This window comes from Haliotis rubra, unplaced genomic scaffold (genome assembly GCF_003918875.1).
Source record: "Haliotis rubra isolate DU_JTF1 unplaced genomic scaffold, ASM391887v1 Scf98, whole genome shotgun sequence".
Lineage (NCBI taxonomy): Eukaryota > Metazoa > Mollusca > Gastropoda > Lepetellida > Haliotidae > Haliotis > Haliotis rubra.
In genome coordinates, this window is record NW_025767723.1 from 959,514 (window position 1) to 983,800 (window position 24,287).

Sequence of the window (24,287 nt, forward strand, 5' to 3'; positions counted from 1 at the left end):
GTTTCCCACTGAGATGTAATAATTTTCTGTGCACATACTGGCGACCCCCTGTTGGTGTGGAAGGATGAAGATATACTGGACATTCATGTTTTTGATCGGACTGGTCTTTTGTCAAGGTTAGTGTTATTTAGAATATATTGAAATGGTTATGTACTAATGTATGTACTGAATATACTGACTGTTTGAAAGTAAATATATATATGATTAATGGTCATAGGTTCAAGGATTATTTCAAAGTATAAAATATCTCCTTGTGTCACGAAGTACATTTAATCTCTATTTCCGATTATTTCATGTAATGTAATATAATTTTACGAAAGCTTTTGGCATATACAACATAATTATGTGGTGGTTGTCCAGCAACCTGACATTGCATATGACAAAAAGTTATCTTAAACTAAACCTTAAACGAACCGGTTTGAAGCCAGTTTGAATTTATGAGTCTGAATCATGAGACTAATCTGTGCTGCTTCTACATCGTGAATCCCTTACTGTTCTAAGAGTTGGTATCATGCCATCGCCTACCAATGTCTACCGATCTGTTATGTCTGTGTCAGGTAGAGAGGATTTATGAATGTTGTCTAAATGTTCATTGTACTGGTCGTGCTACCCCTTTCTCCACAATGGTACGCGCGAATAGGCCTGTCAGATATATTATCGTGTGGGGGTTAATTGACCGCATGCACAGACACACAGACACACACACACAGACACAGACACACAGACACACAGACACACACACACACACACACACACACACACACACACACACACACACACACACACACACACACACACACACACACACACACACACACACACACTGAATACCGTCTTCATCTTGTGGTTTCTGTGGGTTAGTAATGAGCTCCGGAACCTCATGTTTGTTGCACTAAGCATGCAACATATCTCTTGCCAACACCAGACAAAATGACTGTATTAGCCAAAGGACAAGGTATGATAAGGGTGGGTTTTGGCCCACAAACAGAATTGGCTGAACACATGTTATTTGTTTAGAGACAAGATGGCTTTGCATAAAAAAGCTATTTTTTAAATGATCTGAGGCCATAATTTCAATGCAGAGGGGCCAAAAATGGGTTTTATCAGTTCCCATGAAAAAATAAGAAGAAATCTTAAATATCAGTGTGCCATAATGACTTATATACAACTATTAGTTTATTTACATACAAACTGTATCAGTTTTGCAACAGGTATTCATGAAGAAGAAACATGTCAACATCAATCACACGGTTTTAACTTCAAGGGGCCCAATTAGGGTTGCAATACATTGTGGACAGTAATTCAATTACTTGCCAATTGATTACAAAAAGCACATTATTGACCACTTTCTTTGCAAACATAAACTATAGGTCAATTTTACAATATGTACTTATGATAACCAATCATGTCCCACGAAAAATCACAGGGGGCCCATTTTAGGTCTAATTACATTTTGGGCACAGCTTGATTTTAACAAGTAAGTGTTAAAAGTCAGTATTCACAACCGGTTTTAGCAAATATACAGTAAACATCTCATTCATAACATGTTATTACAATAACCAATCATGTTGCACTAAAAATCACAGGTCTTGACCTCAAAGGGGCCTATTTCAGGTGAAATTACATTCTTGGCACAGCTTGATTTAACACCATGTAAGTGTTAAAAGTCAGTATTTACAACCGGTTTTAGCAAATATACAGTAAACATCTCATTCACAACATGTTATTACAATAACCAACCATGCTTCCCTAAATATCACAGGTCTTGACCTGAAAGGGGGCCATTTTGGGTGAAATTACATTCTTGGCACAGCTTGATTTAACACCATGTAAGTGTTAAAAGTCAGTATTTACAACATTCTTGCAAATATATACCGTAAACATCTCATTCTCAACATGTTGTTATAATAACCAATCATGTTGCACTAAAAAGCACAGGTCTTGACCTCAAAGGGGCCTATTTCAGGTGAAATTACATTCTTGGCACAGCTTGATTTTGACACCAAGTAAGTGTTAAAAGTCAGTATTCAAAAATCTTCAAAAAGTAATTATTCACAACTCATTCACTGCAAATATATATAAAACATCCACTTTCACTCTTCATCCACATGGTCATCAATCTCTGAATCAGTTTCTGAATCACTGTCAACAACTGCAGCATTCAACCGTGTATCACTAGAGTTGCTGGAAACAGGCATATTGTCTTGGTGTCTGCCATACCCAGATCTTCTCTCAACTGAAAAACAGATGACTTTATATCAAAAGAAAATCCTGTTTTAAAACTTTGATATTATAAATCTATACAAGAGTAACATTACTTATTTATTTTCAAATGTCAGTAGTCTGGCCTTGAATGCTTCTGCAGATTTAATCACCACTGAGACATCAGTATTTCTGAAATTCTGTCACATTAAATAAGAAAATTGAAGAAAAAATATTGGTTATTTTTTAGCACTCACATTATTCTTACCTTCCACCTCAAGTTTTAAGTTGTCATCTTCATGAAATGACACTCCTGAAATCAGTCCAAGCAAATTTCTCTTATCTGAAAACAAATATTTGAAATCATAAAAGAATTATCATTATGTTCAAGAAATTGGTGCTTTGTAATTTTTCTAATGCTAAACATGTCAATAGGATAGTTATATAGGGAAGGGAATTGACCTCCAAAAGCATAATCAATTGTTGAGGCCACTTTTTGATCAATTATAGATATAAGATAAAAACAACTGTTAGAGCACTTGAAAACAAAGGTAATCAGTCCTCAGTTTTAATATGACAATTGAAACCAATAGTCATTGATTCTGTAAACATATTTTTAAGAAGAAATAGTGAACGCTTTAATTGATTATGTGATTTGGTTATCGGTAATTGACTGGCAGCCCACAAAATATCCATAAACTAATTATTTGTTTGATCAGTGCACCACTAATTAACAGCTCTGGACAGTTTGTAAATATTTACTTAAAGAAATTACCATACTAACATTTTGAAACAATGCTTACCTTCTACAGGTTCTTTATTGTGTGGGAACAAAGTGGAAAAGTCAGTGTCTTCAGGCTTAAACAAGATTTACATGATGTTAATTCAAGTTTGTTTGAACAGTGTAACTTACATTACCAAACTTAAGAAATATTTTTACAAAATTTGTATTTCATGTGCACAAGTTTTGTCAGCCAATTTACAATGTTTAACTTAACTTTTGAAAAAAAATAGAAGAAAAGAAAAAACAATTAGGATTTGAACCTGAATGTCTGATAACAGAAAAAAAATTGAGAAGCCATCACTGTAACCACTAGGCTACAGATTCTACTGTTATTATTTGTCACTTTAAGCTTATATATACACTTTGCAACAATGTGTCACTTGACGTCTGCTTGCTTTTCATAATCTGCTAGACCTTGATACAATGTTCTTATTCTAACAATATTAAATGTAGCCTGATATATCCTAGAAAACATCAAGGTACATTATTTTTGTTAAAATGTGTATGTTTATACACTGTTACATCCAGTGGAATGCCAGTGTTATTTGACAGTGACAGGTGACACAGAGGGGTTTGCTAAACAGATGATAGAACAAATATGAAAAAATTCTAGCATAATTACAAAGATTCTCACCTTTAGAATGCTGCCTGATCATATTTTGAAAAATCTTCTGATGTCTTCTTATTTTTCCAGCAGTGATCAACAGGGTCTCCAAAAAACTACCCTTGTTTACCTCAAAGTAATCAGCCTTGAGAGTCCCTTACGATATTGAAACTGTTTAATAAACATGTTTGATAAGTTCATTTTAGTGCTCTAAAACATTCAAAATAGTAATGAATCATGCTATAGTTGTGTAAATGTGACAGATAGTTTTCAGAGATATTACTTTACGCCAATGTTTATTTTTGAGATGTTGTATGGGGCAATTTCATACAACAGAAAAAATGTACTTTTTTAAACATTTTGATATGAGCAAAAGCGTGACCCACCACAATTTTTAGGAGTGCATTCTAATTTACTCTCTTCATGTGTGGTGAAAAACTTGGGATGGGTCAAGCTTTTGCTCACACTTTTTTATCACTCTGAAAATATGAAAATGCAGGTTTTTCGAAGATATTGTAAAATAGGTTAATTTTGAGGTCTTCAAAGAGGGAAAAAACAGCACTAAAACATAAAAAAAACATATGGAGGTAATTTCAACAATTCATTTAGCATTTTTTATGCTAAAATTATCATGTTGTAGAACTTTGAATATCATGAAATTTTGTGGGCCAATAAGGGCTTTTATCATACCTTGTCCTTTGCGAACGTCATTAAGTCCTTGTTTCATCCGGCGGCCATATGAACAACGTTTGAAATCTACGTATCATCTGGCCGTCAGATTTACACACGTTTAAAGGGGTGTTAAAATAAACGAACATTCAACTCTGCATTTACATGTGTTCCACAGGTGTGTAAATCTCGCCATTGTTTCCATGTGTTTCCTAACATGTGTAACATATGTAAATGCTGTGATTGTAGGACATGCATTTCAATACCCTTGAAATCTCGTATGACCAGGGTTAAGTTTGTCATGTATTTAGTACATGCGTAAATGGTTGGAAATGGATAAATATAGTGTTACAAGATTAGCACTACTTTAACATGTATTTCAATGGTTCTGTAATGTAACTGTCCCACTGGGTTCGTAAGCGCATCCGACCACGCCATAATGTACTGAGATAATTAGAAACACATGGCGAAGTGATACCCATGACTGAGCACCACTAACAACGTGCGTGTCTTTCTTGACAAACACAAGTAGTAGATACAATAGCGGTCCGAGACCAAGTCAAACAAAAGCCTCTGCAAAGCTATAAAGCTTTTGTCAGGCCCTTAGATCTCACCCTCCATTGTCTACTACTTTTTAACCCCCAGTTAACTTCCCAGCCCCACGTGACACAATAGTGTCACACGTGGCACTACTGTGCCACTATGACGTGTTGACAGGAGGTAACATTGTACCATACGGTATAATCAATAATTCCTCTCTAACAAAACCTCTCCCTGGCCCATCTCTCAAGTAGTACAAGTTCGGCTCGTCGTCTTTGATGTCCACTTTATCTATATTGTAAGTTTTGACTGACCATATTGGATCCGTGGCTCGCTTACGACTATACCCTTCGTGTTCCCCCGGCTGGTAGAGGTACCTCGCTAGGGCCCTATCTGGTATCTGTTTCTCCTTCCCATGCATTGGTGCAGCCGACTCAGCCACTATTGATTTTAGTTTGATAGCGTCGGCTGGTTTCTTGCCAGTGAGCCAAGTGGTTTCGCTGTTGATGGCCGACACCACCTGAGGTAGCCGCACTACCCATTCAGTAGATGATTTCCCCGGGTTGGCCATTTCTCTCGCATACTGATGCCCGAATAAGCACTCAGCCAAAGCCCTATTGAATCTCTCGACTATGGCTTGGTTGCGATGGGCTCTGGCCGTGCCATGCCTGACCTTGGTATTGTGTTTGTCTAGCAGTTGTGACACGGCACCCATGAACTCCCCCCCGGGGTCGACTTGCAGCTCTGTGGGCCACGTCAGCGGACTGCGCTTGTACATGCGTTCGAATCCGCTGGCTACCTGGGCCGAGTCTTTTGCGGTCAAGGGTTCGGCTTCCTTGTAGCGACTAGCCACGTCCACGACGGTTAGGGCATACTTGTACCTCTTATCGTGGGGTAGGAACAGGAGGTCGGCTTGGTGAACGCTATTGGGTATGCTAATACCGAACTTCCTTCTAGGCACGTAGCGTGGTGCCGGTAAATAGATCTGCCACAGGGCTTGTTTTTCAAGCCACGCTTTGGCCTCGTTTGGGGGTACTCGAGCCATTTTACCAGCTTATGTACGGCGCTAGCTCCTTTCCAGAACACACTCTGGCTGTAGTAAATAGCCTCAAACTTTCTCTGGTTCCGTGACATCCCACCATATATACACCTATGTTTTCTCCAATATACTAAAATTTAATTCGTTGTTATCATCCCAAAATGAAGACATTTCCTTGAATACTGCTAAATATCTGTTTTATGCATTCGAAAAAAGGAAATCAATTTTGTCATATTAAGATTGTATATATTATACATGCTTTCATTGTTAACATTTTATTTCAAGTCTGCACCGATGAGGTGTTTTTGTACTCATAGGCCCGTGGCCTCATAGTATCAGAAATAAAGATTTGATTTGATATACACCTATGTTCTTGGTTCAATTTCTCATGCCCGTACGCGTACGTGTTGATCCCATCAATAGCTATCCAACACTGTGTATCCATCGGCGACAGGGACGTCTTGTTTATCGTCAGTCCGTATATCCTATGCCCATCACTTCTAAGCATGTTCATTTTATGCCTGAAGGTACGGGTCTTCGCCTTTCTGATCTCACCATTGTCGGACTTCAGGATGAAGTACATCTTGGGCCTCAAGCCTATGTACTCGGCAATGGGTGTGCCAGCACACTCGTCCTTCATCTTACCTACGACCTTTTTATTTACCGTGCTGTGTATGGCATGGCCCTTGGGGTAGTCGCTGGTGTCATACAAATCGAGGCGTTTCTTCATGTCCTCGTACACGTCCTTGGTTCGAATCTCCATTAGCAGGGATTCCGTGTCAGTGTACAGCACTTCGCACCTGTCGCCGTACTGTTTCTTGAGCTCGTTGTAGTAAAAGTCGTACATCAGGTGTTTGGATAAATCGAGGATGCTCATCCCCACGTAAACAGGCCGGTTGAATTTGATGTGACTTTTCTTCATGTGTAGGGCCACCAGGTCGTCGGTGAATATCTTGCTCCGGTTGAATGCCGGACTGGCTATCAGTTTCCTGAGCTTGTCTTCCTCTTTTGACCGAACCAGTTTCACGATCACGCATTTCCTCAGGTTCTCCATAGTCTTACCGAACCCCGAGTTGTTCATGAGCTCGTAGAGGTTTCTCTCAAATTCACTGGTGGCCCGCTTTTGCTGGTCCGTGTTCATTCTGATGTAGGGCACCATCCAGGGGCTCTGGTCGATCATGAGCACCCTGTGTATTTTGGTCAGCCTCATACCCAACGACAGGTACAGCTGTAGGTTGCGATAGTGAACGATGTACTTCGTCTTATTCATTAAGTTGGGTACTACTTTTTCAACGTCTGCCACCCGCCCACCTAGCAAGTTATGTTGGTACTCAGATATCCAGTCTGGGTTAACCCTCATACGTTCGGGGGCCAGGGGGTAGCTGTTGTGTGATGTGTGTAATGCCTTGGGGTATTCCAAGTCCACTTCGAGGATATAGCCTTTGTTCGAATCCGGCGAGATGCTCATAACATCAATCTCATACGATACCCATTCGAACCCCCCTGTGGGTAAAAACTGACTCATGGCCAAGCCGTACAGGTTGTTGGCGTCGAGGTAGAGAATATGATTGATTGGCTTGCTCGGGTCGTAGCCCTTCATGTATTGATTATTTGCTTTCTTGTATCGTTTGGTTGCCATGGAAATCCCACCTTGCAAGCCTTTCTCAATGAACAGGTGCATGTCGTAATCGGTGAGCAATTCCAACTTAACTCCAGTCTTTTTCAACAATGCATCCCACGACAGACCTGGGCTGGTGTAGTACCATGCGGGGTCGAGTTGATATTGCTTGAAACACGTCCTCCTAAACGTCTCAAACACGTCGGCTAGCAGGAGTACATCTGTCCTCAAGTACAGGTCATGGTAGTCACCCAGATTCTTACAGACCAGTTTATTCCATACTTTAATCGCGTGCGAGTAATCATCTTGGGTGATTGTCGAGTCGGTCAGGTTGCTGTAAAATTGTCTGATGGGGGGTAGTCGGGTCTCGGCGAACTTGGCCCAGCCATCAATGTACTCGTAGGGGTACACGCCCTTCCTCATCAGCAGGGGTCGAGTCTCGGCGTCGGTGTATCGGTCGGTGATGGGGAAGGTATTGTTGGCCTTGACCAGACTGTCAAGTGACGACAGGAGGAACTGAACCGAGTCGATGAACCTCAGGCCATTCAAGCTGAAGGAGATGTATCTCTCCATGTTGTTGGGGATACTTTTCTCTTCCTCCTGCAAACATTTTAGAAACTTTTCAGCCGCGTCGGGACCCCTATACACTACGGGAGCTTTCGTTTCCCAATCACATCGGACGACCATGTATCCAAACCCACAGGCCTCGTGCTCCTGTGTTTTTTGTGTGGCTGGGGTACCCCCACCATCAACGCGTTTGACCAAGGCTTCTAAGTCGCCGTAGGAGACATAAGGCACGGACATCTGGTTCTTGTGGTTGCCGAATTTTAAGATATTGTCGCCTTCCTTAGGCATGTCGACTCGTATGGCCGTCTGCCCCACATCTTGGCAATCCTCCCGGTGGGATTCTAATAAATCAGCCATGTAGGCATCGTATGCAAAAGTGTTTTTTCCCATCGTATTTCGACTGGTCGTGCAACAGCCTGCTGAGGTGTTTTATCCACGTGTAGTGATACTTATCACCTTGCTGGGTCATGAATCCCCCAACAATGGGCTGATCCTGTGCATGATCATTTTGTTGCCTGCGTTATAAGCTATATTATTCTGTTTTTCTACTTTAGTGATCTGGGATATGGGATCTATACCATCCCAGTTGAGCCCATTGTCTTGGGGATAGCTAGAAAGCCTGTCCGAATGATTGTCAGCTGGAAACAAGGCTGACCTGGTAGCTACCCTCAGGCAATTGTCTCCTCTATTCTTGACGTTGACCATGGCCTGTTTTGCTTTGTAGTAGGGGGACAAGTCTATGTACGACCCCCCTCTGAATGGCACGTAGTTAGCTATGTCTAGGTAGACATTATCGATTTTATCAACAACCCACCCGGACCCCATGTGTGTGTAGCGTTCTAGGTATTCTCGTATCTGCTGAAAACTGATATCGATTGGCTCGTCTATAGTCTCGGTATGAGTCACGACTTCTTGTTTACTTCGGAAGTAAGGCTGAACGTACTCAATGACCCCATTGGGGTTCCCCCCTGCTGGTTATCGAGTGACATTTTCACTGTGATTTGAAACTTTATACTTCCCAAATCGTTTAGTTCCTCATTGACTTAATCAGTGATTAGAGGCTTGATATCGGCGATGTCTATGTTCCTATCAACATGCATGTGCCAGCCTCTCAAATAGTTACCTAGAGCGTGCTCAGTGCACATGAACTCTAGGTCAATAGCTCTATTCTGCTGTAATAGTTCTACAAGCTGTGGTTTCCTCATACAGGAATAACCTACTAACCCCAACTCGCGGGCCTCCTGTTTGAGTTGTTTCACAGTGTGGGGCTTTGCTACAGGGTCGTGTAATGATAATGCGACTAACCCGGCTCTCCCCAGGTGGGAATAACCCGTCAACCCTAGCTCTTTTCCTGGGAGTTTTAGTTGTTTTACCATGGGAGGGGGGTGTATGTTAAGTAATCTCAACAACTGTGGTTTCCTCCTTCGAGAGTAACCAACTACACCTCGCTGCCCCGCAATCTGCTTGAGCTCCCGAGTATTTGACATTGTTTACACACATAACTAGGTCAATCTCTAATTTCGCCACTGGGAAGGTAACTAAAGAAATTTGTTCCTCAATAATAACCGTATCGATTATTGGCTCAGTGTCGTATTCCCGTTTTTATTATTTCCAGAATGTCGCTGATATATGAATGTAAATCAACTGCTTCAGTTAAAATATACTCTCTGAAGACACCCTGATTTACAACAATCATCATTTGACAGTTGATGTGTCCCAATTCTTTGAGTTTGTTAATAATAAGAGGCTTGGCATCAGTAATAGATACATGTTCAATTCGCCAGCTATTCATTATTTTTATACTCGTAAATAATCTCTAATTACACCTCTATCCTGAGGAAGCGCCTATGTTCTTTTCTATAGTCTTTTTTCTTCTCGTAGATAAGATGATGTCTGACTACGTTTGCTCCGTGAGTTTTGCATAGGCAGTAGTGACCTTTCACCCCGATACCACACACAGAACACGTGTAGTTCAGGCTTCCCATGTGGAAACAACAGTACACCTCAGTCCTGCATCTCCTACCGCAGGCCTCGGTCTTCCCCATAAGTATGTACTGACATCGGTACGGGGCAGGTATCATCTTTGGTATACTTATATGAGTACTTAGTCTAATTGTTTTACAACCAACGCAGTCGCTGCTAGACCCAGCATGATAAAGACCAGTTCCCGGTCCTTTTGCCCCGGGGTAGGGGTGTAAAACTGAGAGAGTGTGGGCTTATGGAGTGGTTCTAGCTGTTTACCGGTTAGTAGGTAGTATTCTCTCGCTGCGTTGTCGACATCATGGAATGTTTTAACGGCATGGTTCTCATGCTGCTAGACCCAGCATGATAAAGACCAGTTCCCAGTCCTTTTGCCCCGGGGTATGGGTGTTAAACTGAGAGAGTGTGGGCTTATGGAGTGGTTCTAGCTGTTTACCGGTTAGTAGTATTCTCTTGCTGCGTCGTCGACATCATGGAATGTTTTAATGGCCTGGTTCTCACGCTGTAGTCGTTCGTTATTGTAATCGATCTTCTGTATACGTTTGTTTGCGTACTCGGCTTGCGCTGCTTGTAATCGTTCCACAGTCAGGTCGTGGTGCTTACGTTCAGCTTGTATCTCAGCCACGTGCGACTCCCGTAGTTTTTCCCGGAAAATGCCGGGGCGTTAGTAAACGAGTGGCGATCGCAGCCATCTTATATATAATTACATATAATTTTCTCCGGTAGGATCCCTTGTTTTACGAGGATGTCCTTGGTGGCCATCGCCATACCCAGGTTCATTATGAGCACACACATATCCTGCAGGTTGAAATCTAGTCGGTTGTTTAAGCACCATTTTGGTCAACCGAGCGTACCCTACAGCTAGACTGGCGACCACGGTGGCGTGGTATGCATCGTTGACGAACGTTTTCCCCTCAGACATTATGTATATGATATAAAAATATATATTTATAACATGATATGTGGGTTGACCTCTAATTGTGGGGGAGGGATACCCTCCCTGGGTGGTTGTTTATTATATAACCATGAGAGAGCCATGGCAGCAGTTGCACCTGCAATCCACAGAAGTGGAGCCCGGCTCCACGTGTTACTCTTAGACCACCTTTTTTACCGGCAGCTACTCTCTTGGGGTTCTTCTGCCTGGTGACTGTGTGGGTGGCGGGAATTGGGGGCTGTTAACATCGGGGTTGACGCCCAACTTTTGGTCTGCCATGGCTACGACTAGTTCGTTGTTGTAACCCACCACTTTTTTTACTCTCAGTTGCATATCGCTCGGAGCCATGTACAGTCACACGTCGAACACGTAGTCGACTTTCGACCGGGCGTATTCCAATACGTCTTGGTAGCGTCGAATAGCACTCGGGAGATCAACTGGAGCATTGATAGCATCCTCAACGTAAACAACGAACTGTTTCTGCGCCTCGTAAGCAGTCCACTTGAACAGTCCACCGATGAATGCGTTTGATTCTGAGCGCCAAGCACGGCCCACACGTACGTTCGAATCTAGTCATTCAAGCGTTCGATGCCAGCATGAGTGAATCCTCTCGATTTGTCCCACATGAACTTTTTCCAGTCATCCGCTGGCCCCTGCTCGAACCTCCAGACTCGGTAATCCTTGCTTTTGTTGAAAGCCATGTAAGGGTCATCCCATTCGTTTGTTGTGAGGTGATGATACGACTTGTACCCCCATACTTTCATCTTCTCGCTGGCATCCACGATAGGCATATTGTGAGCGATGGGGATACCCAACCCGTGGTTTGGCCCCGGCAAACGCCAATCCGTCTTTGGGTCTAGCTTAAATTCGTTGCAAATACGTTCGTAGGCCCGTCTATAGTACTGGTTGTTTACTGCGTCCCACGCCTTGTCCTGTGTGAGGGGGGCGCTGATCTCTTTGAGGATACGTCTGACCTCGTAGTACACGTGGAACGTGAACACAGACTGACTCAGTGGCCCGCCGAGTGTCGGTTAATGTCAAGCCACACCCAGTCGTTGCACACCAGATGGCGAAGTTGAGTTGATTCTGCCAGAACTGCATCAGGTTGTTGAACCAAGCGTGGACTACCTTAACGTTAGTCACAAAAAACCTATACCTAGCAAATACATCTATAAACTGGGCATCGAAAAACAACCCATCAGCGACCACGATCTTCATGTGTGGGAAATCTATGTCCATTTTAGGGTAAAACACTCCCGGTTTGTACATTTATTAAAGTATTATATAATGGATATATACTCTTACATGTACGTAACATTTCCAGGAATAACGAGAGGTGAGGCCGTTCAGCTGATGCACGTGATCGATAACACGTCGGGTCAACTGGAAGTCGCACTCTGCGATATCACCTACCTACCGCGATGGATTAACATCAACACAAGCAACAATAAACTGTTCGTCAGAGGCGCCCGCAACCAGATAATCGACGGCTACTACAGCGTGTGCTCGCTAAGCGATGAGGTCTTCAAACCCTTGGGAGCCGAACTCAAGATGAATGACTCAAATGGCACAGTGGTGTTAATCAACAACGGAATAAACCCTTTGAGGCTCGGCCGGCCATTGGCGAGGACACTTGGTATGCCGCCTGATGAGATAAAACCAACAACTACCATCACAGGCACAAAGTTACCCGACATAGTACCATACCGAGAGCTGTGCATTCATCTCGGTCAGCTGAGCACAACAGACAACATTCAAGGGGGTCACCCTTCCACGATACTGGGAGCCGTACCGGTGAAAACGGAGAAATACAACGACGGCAGAACCGAGTCGTTTTCACCGCGGCAGTATAAGAGGTTAACTCGGGGTAACATCCCGGAGCTGATAATATCGGTGTTAGATATAAATCATAATCCTGTGAATATAGGATACCTCAGCATAACGCAGCACATAAAGTGACTAGCGCACAAGGCCCTGGAATGAGGTTGAAAAAATGCTTCAATGCGTTGATCTCCGAACTCGGGTACACAAGCGGATTCGACGACCCCGGAATAGATGGTAAATTGTATGATTTGCAACTGAAAAAAAACATTTACAAACGCGTTGAAGTCCCCTCCGGTAGAACCCTAGGTGATATAGTAGATACCTCAGGAGCGGCCGTCAACACTTGGTACACCCTAGTCCGCACCGGTGATGATAGATGGATGGTATAAACTGTTTGACATAGAAGATGTTGAGAACACTACCGTCGCCCGAACCAAGCCATATACGCTCGTCTTCACTGACGATGACAAGTGGGTGTTGTTACCCGCTAAAGGCGACTGGTTTCTCAATATTAGGTTTGGCTCCCCCTACGTGTTCACGGAGAACAAAGACAACTACCTAAACAAAGTCGTGAACAACGGAACCCTGCTCGTGGCTTACGTCCCGGCTCATAGACGTGGCGTAGTCATCAGCCCAGTCGCCAGTATGGCAGCCCACATGCTATCGAGTAAACCGGGAGTGCAAGACGGGGCATTGCAGTTGGTGTCTGAATTTGCTTGCGTGGTCAACATCCTGGCGAGCCTTATATGTCGATAAACAAAGATGGGTATATCACCAAAATTAGGAACAGCGGTATCTTACCCAGGGTTGTCATTCCGGGGGTTGATATATGGCCTCGGTTAACACTGGATCACATGAGCAACATGTTAGATGTTTCAGACCGGGATGTCCCGTTAAGGTTTGACAGCCCCGATTCCCAATCAGGGCTTATCACTGTGAAACCAGGCTTCACACTCATCATAGAATTCCTGCTCACAAAAACATCCCGGTCTGATACAATAGAACTACAATTTTTACCCGGGGTGAGAATATATTGGGTTCCCCTGACCAGGGACCACCCTTACTTTATCGACAAACAACGTCACTGTGTCGTCATACAACCTGACTCCCGAACGGGCCATATAGGCCTTTTATCAATCTCCTACGGGGTTTGTGCGGCTGCAGTGTTAACTATTAGCCTCTCACCTATTTCCCTGCGTAGGTATCTAGGCCTTATAATCCTCAAGTACATTGATTGACTATTAACTGAAGCCCAATTAAAAAATATCTCATAAGATATATTATATGCACACAGGATGGGTCCATACCCAGTGGTAGAGGAAGTCGCGAAGACACTGGAGACTGTGGACGGATTCCGCTTGAGACAGTTTTGCGATGTAAAACGCCAACTAGAACAGGACCACAACACGCAGAAAGCACTATGTAAGAAGTACCATAGAGCTTTCAATATCGTGGATGGGGCTGATACTGCCCTTACAACAACCAGCATGGGACAAGGAGGGGCAGGTGTTGGGTTGTTAGCCACCATCGTGGCCACACCTATAGTGCTAAGCATTTAGATAACAGCTGGGGTTGTAGGGGTGGTAGGGTTGACGTTTAAGGTTGTATCCCGCAGACTGCACCGTAAAGCGTTGAAACATGATGAGATCAGGGTTCTAGCCGAAGCAAAGCTGAACACGGTAAGTGAACGTAATTCTAGAGCACTCACTGACACTAAGATCTCAGAGGAGGAATTTCGTTCAATCTTCTCTGAACTTGACAAGTACCTTAAGATGAAACAAGGAATCCAGTCCAAGTCTCGTAAGTGTGCTATCAGCGCGGACGAAAAAAAAGAAAGTACATAGAACAGGGGGTATGGAAAGCCCAGCAAGCCTTTATTACGAACACCAAAGAGATCATAGGCAATTCACCTTCAACTGTTTCATCGAGGTCAACGCGACATAGTGTCAAGTGCTAGTTCATGGTCATAGCGACACTATTTTGTCACGTGGGGCCGGGAAGTTAACTGGGGGTTAAAAAGTAGTAGACAATGGTGGGTGAAATCTAAGGGCCTGACAATAGCTTTATTTGTGAAATAAAGCTTTGCAGAGGCTTTTGTTGGACTTGGTCTCGGACCACTATTGTATCTACTACTACACATGGTGTCTGTTTAACAGGTTCAAATAGCGGGACTATGGGCCAGAGCGATATGTATGTTAGGGAGTGTGTGTGTGTGCGAGGGGTGTGGCATGGGGTAGGCCTAGGGTGGGGTGGTGGCGGTGGGTCGGTGCTGGGGTACTGATAAGTCTTTCTGACCAGTAGGTAATATCGTTTATACTTTTTGTAATGGAAATTACATAACAGTTTAAATAACTGACCTTAGGTACACTTCTTATATATGCTATACAAGGAGACACTGCTAATTACAATAAAACACAGACAGATGTGTTCACACAGACATGAACCGGTAGGTCCCGAATTTTAGTGCTCACTTGTATGAGTTATCCGACTGATCATAACTGAACAAATTTCATTATCTATACTTGCATAAACGATGATTACAATCATTTATTAATGATTCTCGGTGTAAATTACTGTTGTAAATGTGTGAACATGCACATACTTGGTATGACCTCTTTTTGATTCGGAATACAGGTATTATTTCATACAGACGTATTCTCAAATTTCAGTTACCCGACGGAATATACTGTAGACATATTTTGTTTCCACCTCTTGGGTAGACTAAAGAAAATTGTAGCGATTGCAGTTAGCTCATAATTTTCAGAATAGACCTATTTTGTTTCCATCTCTTGGGTAGACTATAGAAAATTGTAGTGATTGAAATTAGCTCACAACTAAGCAGTTTCGATAATTATTGAAAGCTTACTACTTGACAGCATTATGTTGTTCATGCGTTTTCTTTCTTGCTTTTGCTTATTGCTGTCTAATTTGTTATACATTATATAATTATGTTAATCATTTTGGTATCTCAATATTATGGAATATAATGTGTACTTGTTGATCTATCAAAGTAACGAAACGTATTACCTGTATGCTTTACTGTTATTGGGTGAAACTGTTAAAAGTACCTTCGTACAGAATTTCGAGGAAATAGAAACTGAAAATTACTAGATCAATGGAAAACTTAATTTGATAAAGATCGCAAACAATCATTATTTATATTCCACTTTTTAAATGATCGGTGTGCAGATCATGTCACTAACATAAAAACTGAGTGATATGGTGACAAAACTGGGTTCAATCTTGAATGTATAATAAATGCACCAATGTATATTCTTTAACAGTATCAAGGAATGATGGGGTACGCTCGTGGTTAAAGCGTTCGTCTGTCAGGTAAAAAATCGGTGGTTGATTTCCGACATAGGCACATTAAGACTGAAAATATATTATTTTGATAAAAGTCAAAGATCTTAATTTCAATTGAAAAAAAGAGACGAAGTAATTTGGAAGATTCACAGACTAACAGTCTATATCGGGGCTACAGGTGCAGGCAGCATCTTCAATTATAAAATCACATTCCACAAACAATAGATAAAGGTTTAAATGACAAGCCTGCTAAGCTCTGTCCTCTCTCAATGCAGTATAACCAGAGTTCTGTGGTCACTACCTCAGGTGGCCAAATTCAGCCATCCCATTACTTTACAGTATTTTCTTACAGACATATATATGGAAAATTAACGTTTACGGGTATGGAAAAAAGTGGGGGGAAACACGTGTAAAGTATTAATCAGCTGAGATTATCCTTCAAAAACATCATATGTACATTATCACTTATCATATGTGCAACCAAGGCATTACAAAAAGGACATATTTCCAGACAGCATAACACCACCTTGAGCTAGAGTTAACGCAAGGGAAATAACCCTTGTGTTTTGAAATGATGCCTTAATCATAGTCACAATGAAGTGTAGGTTGCCATGCATTTTCTAGTCTGTCTCACAGTCCCTGAACCACATTATTTTCCTTACTGCTTAGTGTGTCTCACAGTCCCTGAACCACATTATTTTCCTTACTGCTTAGTCTGTCTCACAGTCCCTGGTCCACATTATTTCCCCTACTGCCAAGCCCTCTCTGCAATGTTAAAGCCTTAAATGAAGCAAGTCTAGATCTCCTCAGGGCCAGGGTCTGTTAACATCTGCAAGAAACCTAACTCACTTTGGGGGTCGGGTTACAAAGTAAACATATCTATAGCTAACTGTCATGGCTAGCCGGAATGAATCTGGTGTCTGCCTGGGGCTCCTTTTCAATTTAAATGGGTTTGTTTGTTGCTATCCAAATTATATATATTCAGACACTGAGCGTTAGCCTATGTATTTTCCAATATGATGAAAATACTAATACATGTATTTACCAAATAAAATTCTAAAGGAGCCTTTCTTAAAGCAGTGACTTAACGTCATACATAGCTAGACTTGCTTAGATGATAGACTTCATATAAAGCATCATAGATATTTCACAAACATGGTACAGGAATCTTAGCCTCATTAGCTTATTGCCTCACCACTTGCGAATTAAGCGTTGGCAGATGTAAATGTTACTGGAGATGTTGGTCCCGCCAGCTGTGGGTGTTTGGTATGGCACTCCATAACCCAACCCTGCAGTGAGTTTTCCTAGAGACGGAAGGGGAAAAACTATCGTTCTGTGACTAAGGAAAACCAAAAATTTGGACAACAAACCATTGTTTGGGTCTTTTAATTGTAAATATGATTCAAATAGTTTAACCTAGATTTCGATATCCTCCGATAGGTACATTTGGTGGAAAATATACATTTATACCGAGACAAGGACGAATGTATATGTATAATAAAATGTAACAGCCCTAGTATCCATTTTGACTTTTGTCTTCTACCCGTCAGAACTAGATTAACAACTAGTCCCTGATATGAACATATTGTACAGAAAAAAAGTTCATAGTAAAAAAAATATAAAATAATGAAAAGGAGCCCTGAGACCTTCTCCTGAAGCTGTGAAAATCTAGACTTGCGATATATTGTAGACTTGCGTGGGCTTGGATATATTTGCTTCAGGGTCTGTATGACAGACGACGTCCCAACATACGCTCAGTCACATGTGTCTCCAGGTCACGGAGAATCAGTGGTTAGAGGCCCGTATTGCAATTCTCGTGCGTTTGCCAGGCGCGTAGCAAGCCATTTTTTTCGTGTAAGCCCTATGGGCTGCAAAGCCTTATATTTAGGTGGTATTGAGGGCTTGCCCAACTTTAATTTTTTATGAGACCTGAAGACGTTTGATGATTTCAATAGCTTCAAAATATTGTGGAAAGACTTCCGCCCGTATGCCCCCTTAAATTTCATTCTAGCCAATTCATATCACCTGAATACATACTGTATATATTCCTCATCTGATAAGGATGAGTTTTAACGTGATTTGTTTATTGTAACTGAACATACTGAAAGACATAGTCTACTTCTAAACATGCCACTCAAAGAAAGTTTCCTCATCGTCAAAATTAAGGGGTGGTACGGACGGAAGTCTTACCACCATGGAAATTGAAATGTGATTTCCTCTTATACAAATATGTTTGGGCATAGTTTACACATGTCTGCTGCATTGATACAATACCATACATCGAGTATTTGGTGTTTTTTCTAAAATAATTTGATAAACAAATGAAAAATAAACAACTGCATTTCAGTGATGATTCACATATAATCAAAACTGTAACAAAACATCCTCATACCTGTCGATGGAAAAACAATCATCACTGAAAGTTATGATATGAAGAATAACCTGTTTACTGTACATGGTAATGCTTTAATCAAAGAATATTGTAGTCAGTATGATTCATTGAGGGATTTCCACTTTTCAAATGGAACGTATTTGTAGGTATTTCTGGCAAGAATTAGAAGAAAGATTATTTTTTAGCAAAGATCATGTGTAAGCTCGAGCTGTTTTTTATAATGGTAGCTACGCCCCTGTTTGCATGTGTTGTTGACGCGGCATGGACGCCTTGTAACATCTCTTTTTGATTGTGCTTCACAAACACATGCCCATGATATGTTTGGAATCGTGCCAAGGATTAGCAGATATTTATCACGAAAACAGGTTTTTATGTAGGTAGCTTGATCCTCGCTTTTACAAAAGCCTATAGGTTCGATCACAATACATTTTGTTTTACAGCTTCTCTTTTCTTAACATGCTCACGTCAAAACGTATTTAAATTCTAATCGTAGATTAAAGAATAACACAATAAATAGTATGCCAAATTATCGTTACTATAACAACCCTGTGATATTTCACCTTATGTAAGAGAGTAATGCAGATGATACTGTCGGCCGTAAAAATTTGATAAGTTGCCTCATCGCTATCAATAAACACTGGGTATCTATATAGAGAATACTACACGAGGTCTCATTACATACGAAATATACAAAACGAGTGTCCTTCCTATGGTATCTGAAAGCTCGGTCATATCACATAGGAATGTCACGAGTTTCGTATAATTAGTATGAAATGTGGTGTTTTATTTATTACGCACGTCTTACATGCATTAAATTGACAAAATAGTGTATTTTTGTTAATATTTTGGTTTCAAATCGAAACCGGTTTCATAAAGAGGTTGCGGAAGAGTTTTGTACTGTAGTACAATATTTGCATGACGTCACACTGTAAAGACGTCACTGCCTTAGTAACCGACGTCACGATTCATTTCAGTTGTCATCGCCTCGTACAGCCTCCTACAGTAAACTACTCCGTAGCACCCCGTTTTGGGGTTTGCAGTTGCTACATTCGGCTAACATCACTGGTGGAAACATTGCGTTTATTTTTTTCGACGGATATAATGTCTCAGTTCGACTCACAATTACACAGCGACACGGCAACGTTCGCGATGTTTACATTCCCACAATGCATTTAAGTCGTAGAATGAATGAATTCACGTGTTAGTTATGAATGAAAAAATAGTAACGTCAAAATGTGACCTGATTGAGAGGTCATCGGTTATCCAATCAAATCGTTAGAATTTCAGGTCAAGTCGTTAGGACACAGGTCAACGCCATACGACACTCGTGTGACGTACGAGATTAGTATGCAACTACCCATACGTTGACCACGTGGGTAATAATCAATTATATGTGTGATCAAAGGCCATATGATAGATTATGTGGTCTCTGGTGTGATGGAGGAGAACTTGCGTCGCTAGTTTTCTCGATAATCTGAACACAAGTATGTAGCGTGAAACCGGCAGACACTTTAGAAGAAAGAGTTTGCCCTACCTGTAACAACGATGTCCCGTGTCTATAAAAGGGATATAATGTGGGGATGAATGACATGTACTTTTATCTTGGCTCGTTTATGATGATACATACTGCGATCTTTCACAATAATCCCTCTGGCTATCAGATTGAGGGTACGTTTTAAACACAACCGGTATTTCTATCATTGTATTTATAAAGTTCTTCGAACATTCTCCAAACACGTCCGTCAGATACATTGTGCACTACCCTTTTCTCGTTTGATTTTCTCAAACGACTGTTACAAGTTCGAAGAATCCTGGTCAAAGTAGAAAAGTCTTAAGACTATACCCTACAATTCCGTAACTTACACATTGTACCCTAAATGGGTAGAGCTTTCGTTCGGGGAAATATCAGAAGGACAATGATACAGTTATTTCCAATGTTGTAGAAAGCTCTCCATTTACTTAGGAAAACACTGAGATATTGTATTCATGTCGGAATGATATTTTCAGCCCCTGTCAGATCTGAATTTGAACATGCGAGGTCTGCGTCTGTGTCAGACTAAAGGCCTACAAGATGTTTAGCAACACTGGGGCGTAATAGCCATAGATCTACTCCAAACAAGGGATATATATCTTGTGAGAATGACTTCTCCGACAGGGAAACTTACAGCAATGCGACATCACAATTACTTACGTGATATTTACTCGCAATCTGAGTTATGGATCGTCAATTTAAATAGGACAATATAGACGAATTTCACAAAAGGCACAGAGATCCAACATGCCTATGATATATAAAGAGAACGCACCCGCCTGCGCTATCCGGTCATAATCGCTACACAATATAAACAATTTTTCATTTCATGTCCCTCAGAATATATAATTTGATATGGCATTGTTTGTTATCGTATACTTTTGCGTTAGTGAAACAAATGTGGACAACTTTAAAGTTTATGTATGGCGTTATTACAGCAAAGACTGAGCGAATGGCGAAATAACATTGTTCAGGCACTGTGAGACTATTAAGGAAGGTCTCATGCAGGCTATAATATTCCAATTATGTACTGCCACAAAATATTTTACAGTAGTGATGCGCGAGCTGAACAGACTTAAGAAATTACGAGTTGATTCGTGTAGCATATTTGGCTGTGCTCCAAGAGAGACAAAGTGCTATTCCATTGGGACAGCTAGCGACACTTGCGAGGACAAAGGGGCAACGCATCGCCCTTGGTTTACCACTGAACCTTTTAATCCCCCGAATCATGCACCTCACAAAATTTGCCATCACCACAGACAAGGCGTAACTGACACTGGTAGCAAGAGCGAGTGCAGCTTGATAAGGCGTGTTAGCTTGCGTAATACTGCTTTCTTTGTCAGGCTCTTTTGGTGATAAGAATATTGAAGTCATGTGAACGTTGATTTCAAACGTATTAAAATGTGTGAAAATGAAATTACATGAACCAAATAATTCACATGATGGATATATACGATCATCTTGCTTGAGTACAGGTAACATGAAGGTGTATGAACCGTTCATATACATACCCCTGAAATCCGGTATGATACATAAATATCTAAGGTGTGTAAATATTTGCAAATTTGAAAATTTACATGTGTTTCCCCACCTAAGTAAATTCACATGTTTCCAACCCGAGTAAACTTAGAACGAAATCGGAAATTTCAGCACCCATTGAAATTCAAAGGAATGCATTGGAAATACTGTATGATCATGTATTTACCGGGGTATCTGTTTTGCAATTCATGTTTGGAAATCCCTGACAATCCGGTCAGGGCATACATGAACAAGGTGCTTGTGCATACGAAAATGTACGATGAGCATATGTTTCAAAGGTATAGATTCATATGAAATATATGCCCTAAGTTAGGAAATATCTGAAAACATACGTAAATCCGGTCATGGCATGTATTTCCTACTGTATTTACGATCATTTCAATGGTTTACTATCCGGCTTTTGGTCCTGTGCAATCACTCGACGAGTCATACCATAGTCCTTATAATGCTGTTTGTGACGTCAAATAACAGGGAATAGGAAAGGATGCTCGACATACTGAGTGACTTGGCAGTCGACGTGACATTGTCGTGGTCAAACTGGCCGGGGCTGGACCCCATGTTGTACGGGCTGTTGGTACGTGACTGCAAACTGCATTGCTTCACCCACTCATAATCTTACACTGATATTTACTCCCAGAAATATAGACGCCTTATTGAAAATAGCAAGTTAGAATAAAAGTTCACACTCAAATGAAGCCTAGAACAGTTCTAAACTTCAGGTTGAGGAAATCCAGAATTGCCCAGTCATTCTAACCTTGAGCTTATCTTGTATTATTTATAGTCTAGTTTCTGGGAGGCGCTCTATCATAATCATTCATATTTAAAATAGGTATAATTCATTAAGCAATTCACTTTGTGAAAGGTACTTCAAGGAAGTCTGAATGTCTGTAAGAGCAATTCATCTCTTCTTGCAGGCCCAGAGCCCGAGACCTCGACCTCCACTAGCACGGTGACTGTTCGGGAGGGCGAAACAGCAATACTACCATGTAAAATCAAGTTTAAGGGACGTTACAAGGTAAACCAAAATAACAAAGCAGTGGACAGTAAAGCAATTTCATGCCGAATATTATGTGGGTCATAATAGTCAGTAACGGAGTGATGGGGTATAGAGACCGGCTAGTATAGGGTGGGTTTTGGAGGCTGAGGTATTTCTTAGAGACATAACTTTTTCAGTCTCTCCGTGCTTACCTGAAAGAGCGCTTCTGCGGCATGACACAGTCAATCACCCAACCTTTTCGGTCAGTGATTCAAAGTTACCAGTTGTTTCAAAACGCCCATCCCTTCACACCTCTATAAAAATATACTTGCCAGCACCATTAGTGGGTAATATGTAATATGTATGAACTATGGTATTGTCAGTACTGTAGCTTGAGGGGATTGACGGGAGCAGAGGGCATGCTCATGCTGCATACCAGAATCTCCCCACACACGCGCATACACACACACACGGACCCACACACGCACGCACGCGCGCACGCAAACACACATTTGTTAAGCTCAACTCCCCACCCTTAGATAGCACAAGCATGAACACACAGATGGTTATGGTCTTTCATTGTTTTTTATTTTAAATTTTTTCTCTACATATTTATTAATTTTAGACGGTTTGGACGGATGGAGACTCCACTTTATTGACTTTTGAGGAGAGGCGAATTATTGACGACCGACGCGTATCCGTGGGGAGACCTTCCATAGACGAATGGAACCTCCACATAAGATATGTGACCCAAAATGACCAGGGGCAGTACACGTGTCAGATAAACACTATTCCAGTGAGAGTGATGCCCGTGGAGCTGGTTGTAACAGGTAACAACAAACGACAAAACCCTGTCCACAATCGTAAGAAAAACTCCATTGTACAATTGCAACGACATGAAGATTCTGTGTCACGTTGAAACAATTCGGATGGGATATACAGGATAAGATAATATCATTCAAAAGATGGATGAGATACAGCATGTTATTGATAACAAGTGGTACATAATTGGATGAGGCCTTGAAACCCGAAATCAGGAGGGATAAAGTATTAGAAAAGTAAATGACAAGCTTATGGGGTGCTAATATATATAGTCTATAGGTTCATTACTACTTTCTACGCTGATGATATGTAGCACCATTCGTCCCTATGTGCCACTTGTCATCAATTACATGCTGTTGCTAATGTTAATCTGATCGTCGTCACAATATACATGTAGTATGTTTATATACGTCTCATCACTTGGTTGTAGTCATGTAAGAATTGTCGCTCTATGCAATAAAAACGTTGTTATCAACAAAGTCTTATGCTTCATTAGTGTATACTTACACCCTGATATGTTGTCGTTTTTAAGGAACGGATTTGGGCAAGCCTACATCATCGGATTAGCTTGAGAGAGATGATATAAAGGAAGAAGGAGTATGGAACATTGGAGCAGAAGAAGAGGACACATCTGTCCTTTCCTTGGTCAGGAGCTGCGTGTATTTCGTGTCATGTGAAAAATAAAGTGACAGTCAAAGGCTATTTTGGTCTCCTTGTCATTTCACATGTTTACCTGATCAAACGAAATTACACTTTCGAGAGTGGCGTAGGATGATGTCAGTTCAGGAAATGAAATTATGATGTAATTTTTCTTAGTTTTCAAACAATGGTTCCAGTGAGGCAGACTGAGAGTGATACAATATGCATGCACTTCACGCATGCAGTCGAACATATCAGTTTGCCAAACTATTGATTGTAATTTCCAATAAATAGAATAAACTATGAGTTGTCTGGAATTAA

At 41.3% G+C, this 24,287-nt stretch overlaps 1 protein-coding gene across 1 annotated transcript; it reads left to right on the plus strand.

Moving 5' to 3' along the window:
* Positions 1-29: 29 nt before the first annotated feature.
* On the plus strand, positions 30-24,029 carry LOC124265443 (limbic system-associated membrane protein-like). The gene is made up of 4 exons (XM_046700235.1): positions 30-116; positions 22,444-22,544; positions 23,131-23,335; positions 23,860-24,029. Exons 1-4 carry the CDS (start codon positions 65-67, stop codon positions 23,892-23,894), a joined length of 393 nt encoding a protein of 130 aa, XP_046556191.1. The 5' UTR covers positions 30-64; the 3' UTR covers positions 23,895-24,029.
* The last annotated feature ends 258 nt before the right edge of the window (positions 24,030-24,287 follow it).

Excerpts from the sequence above, each read along its gene's own strand:
- LOC124265443 (XM_046700235.1), top strand. The coding sequence starts at position 65 with ATGAAGATATACTGGACATTCATGTTTTTGATCGGACTGGTCTTTTGT. Across the intron at positions 22,545-23,130 it reads AGTTTAAGGGACGTTACAAG|ACGGTTTGGACGGATGGAGA; the intron begins GTAAACCAAAAT and ends TATTAATTTTAG. Across the intron at positions 23,336-23,859 it reads CGTGGAGCTGGTTGTAACAG|GAACGGATTTGGGCAAGCCT; the intron begins GTAACAACAAAC and ends GTCGTTTTTAAG.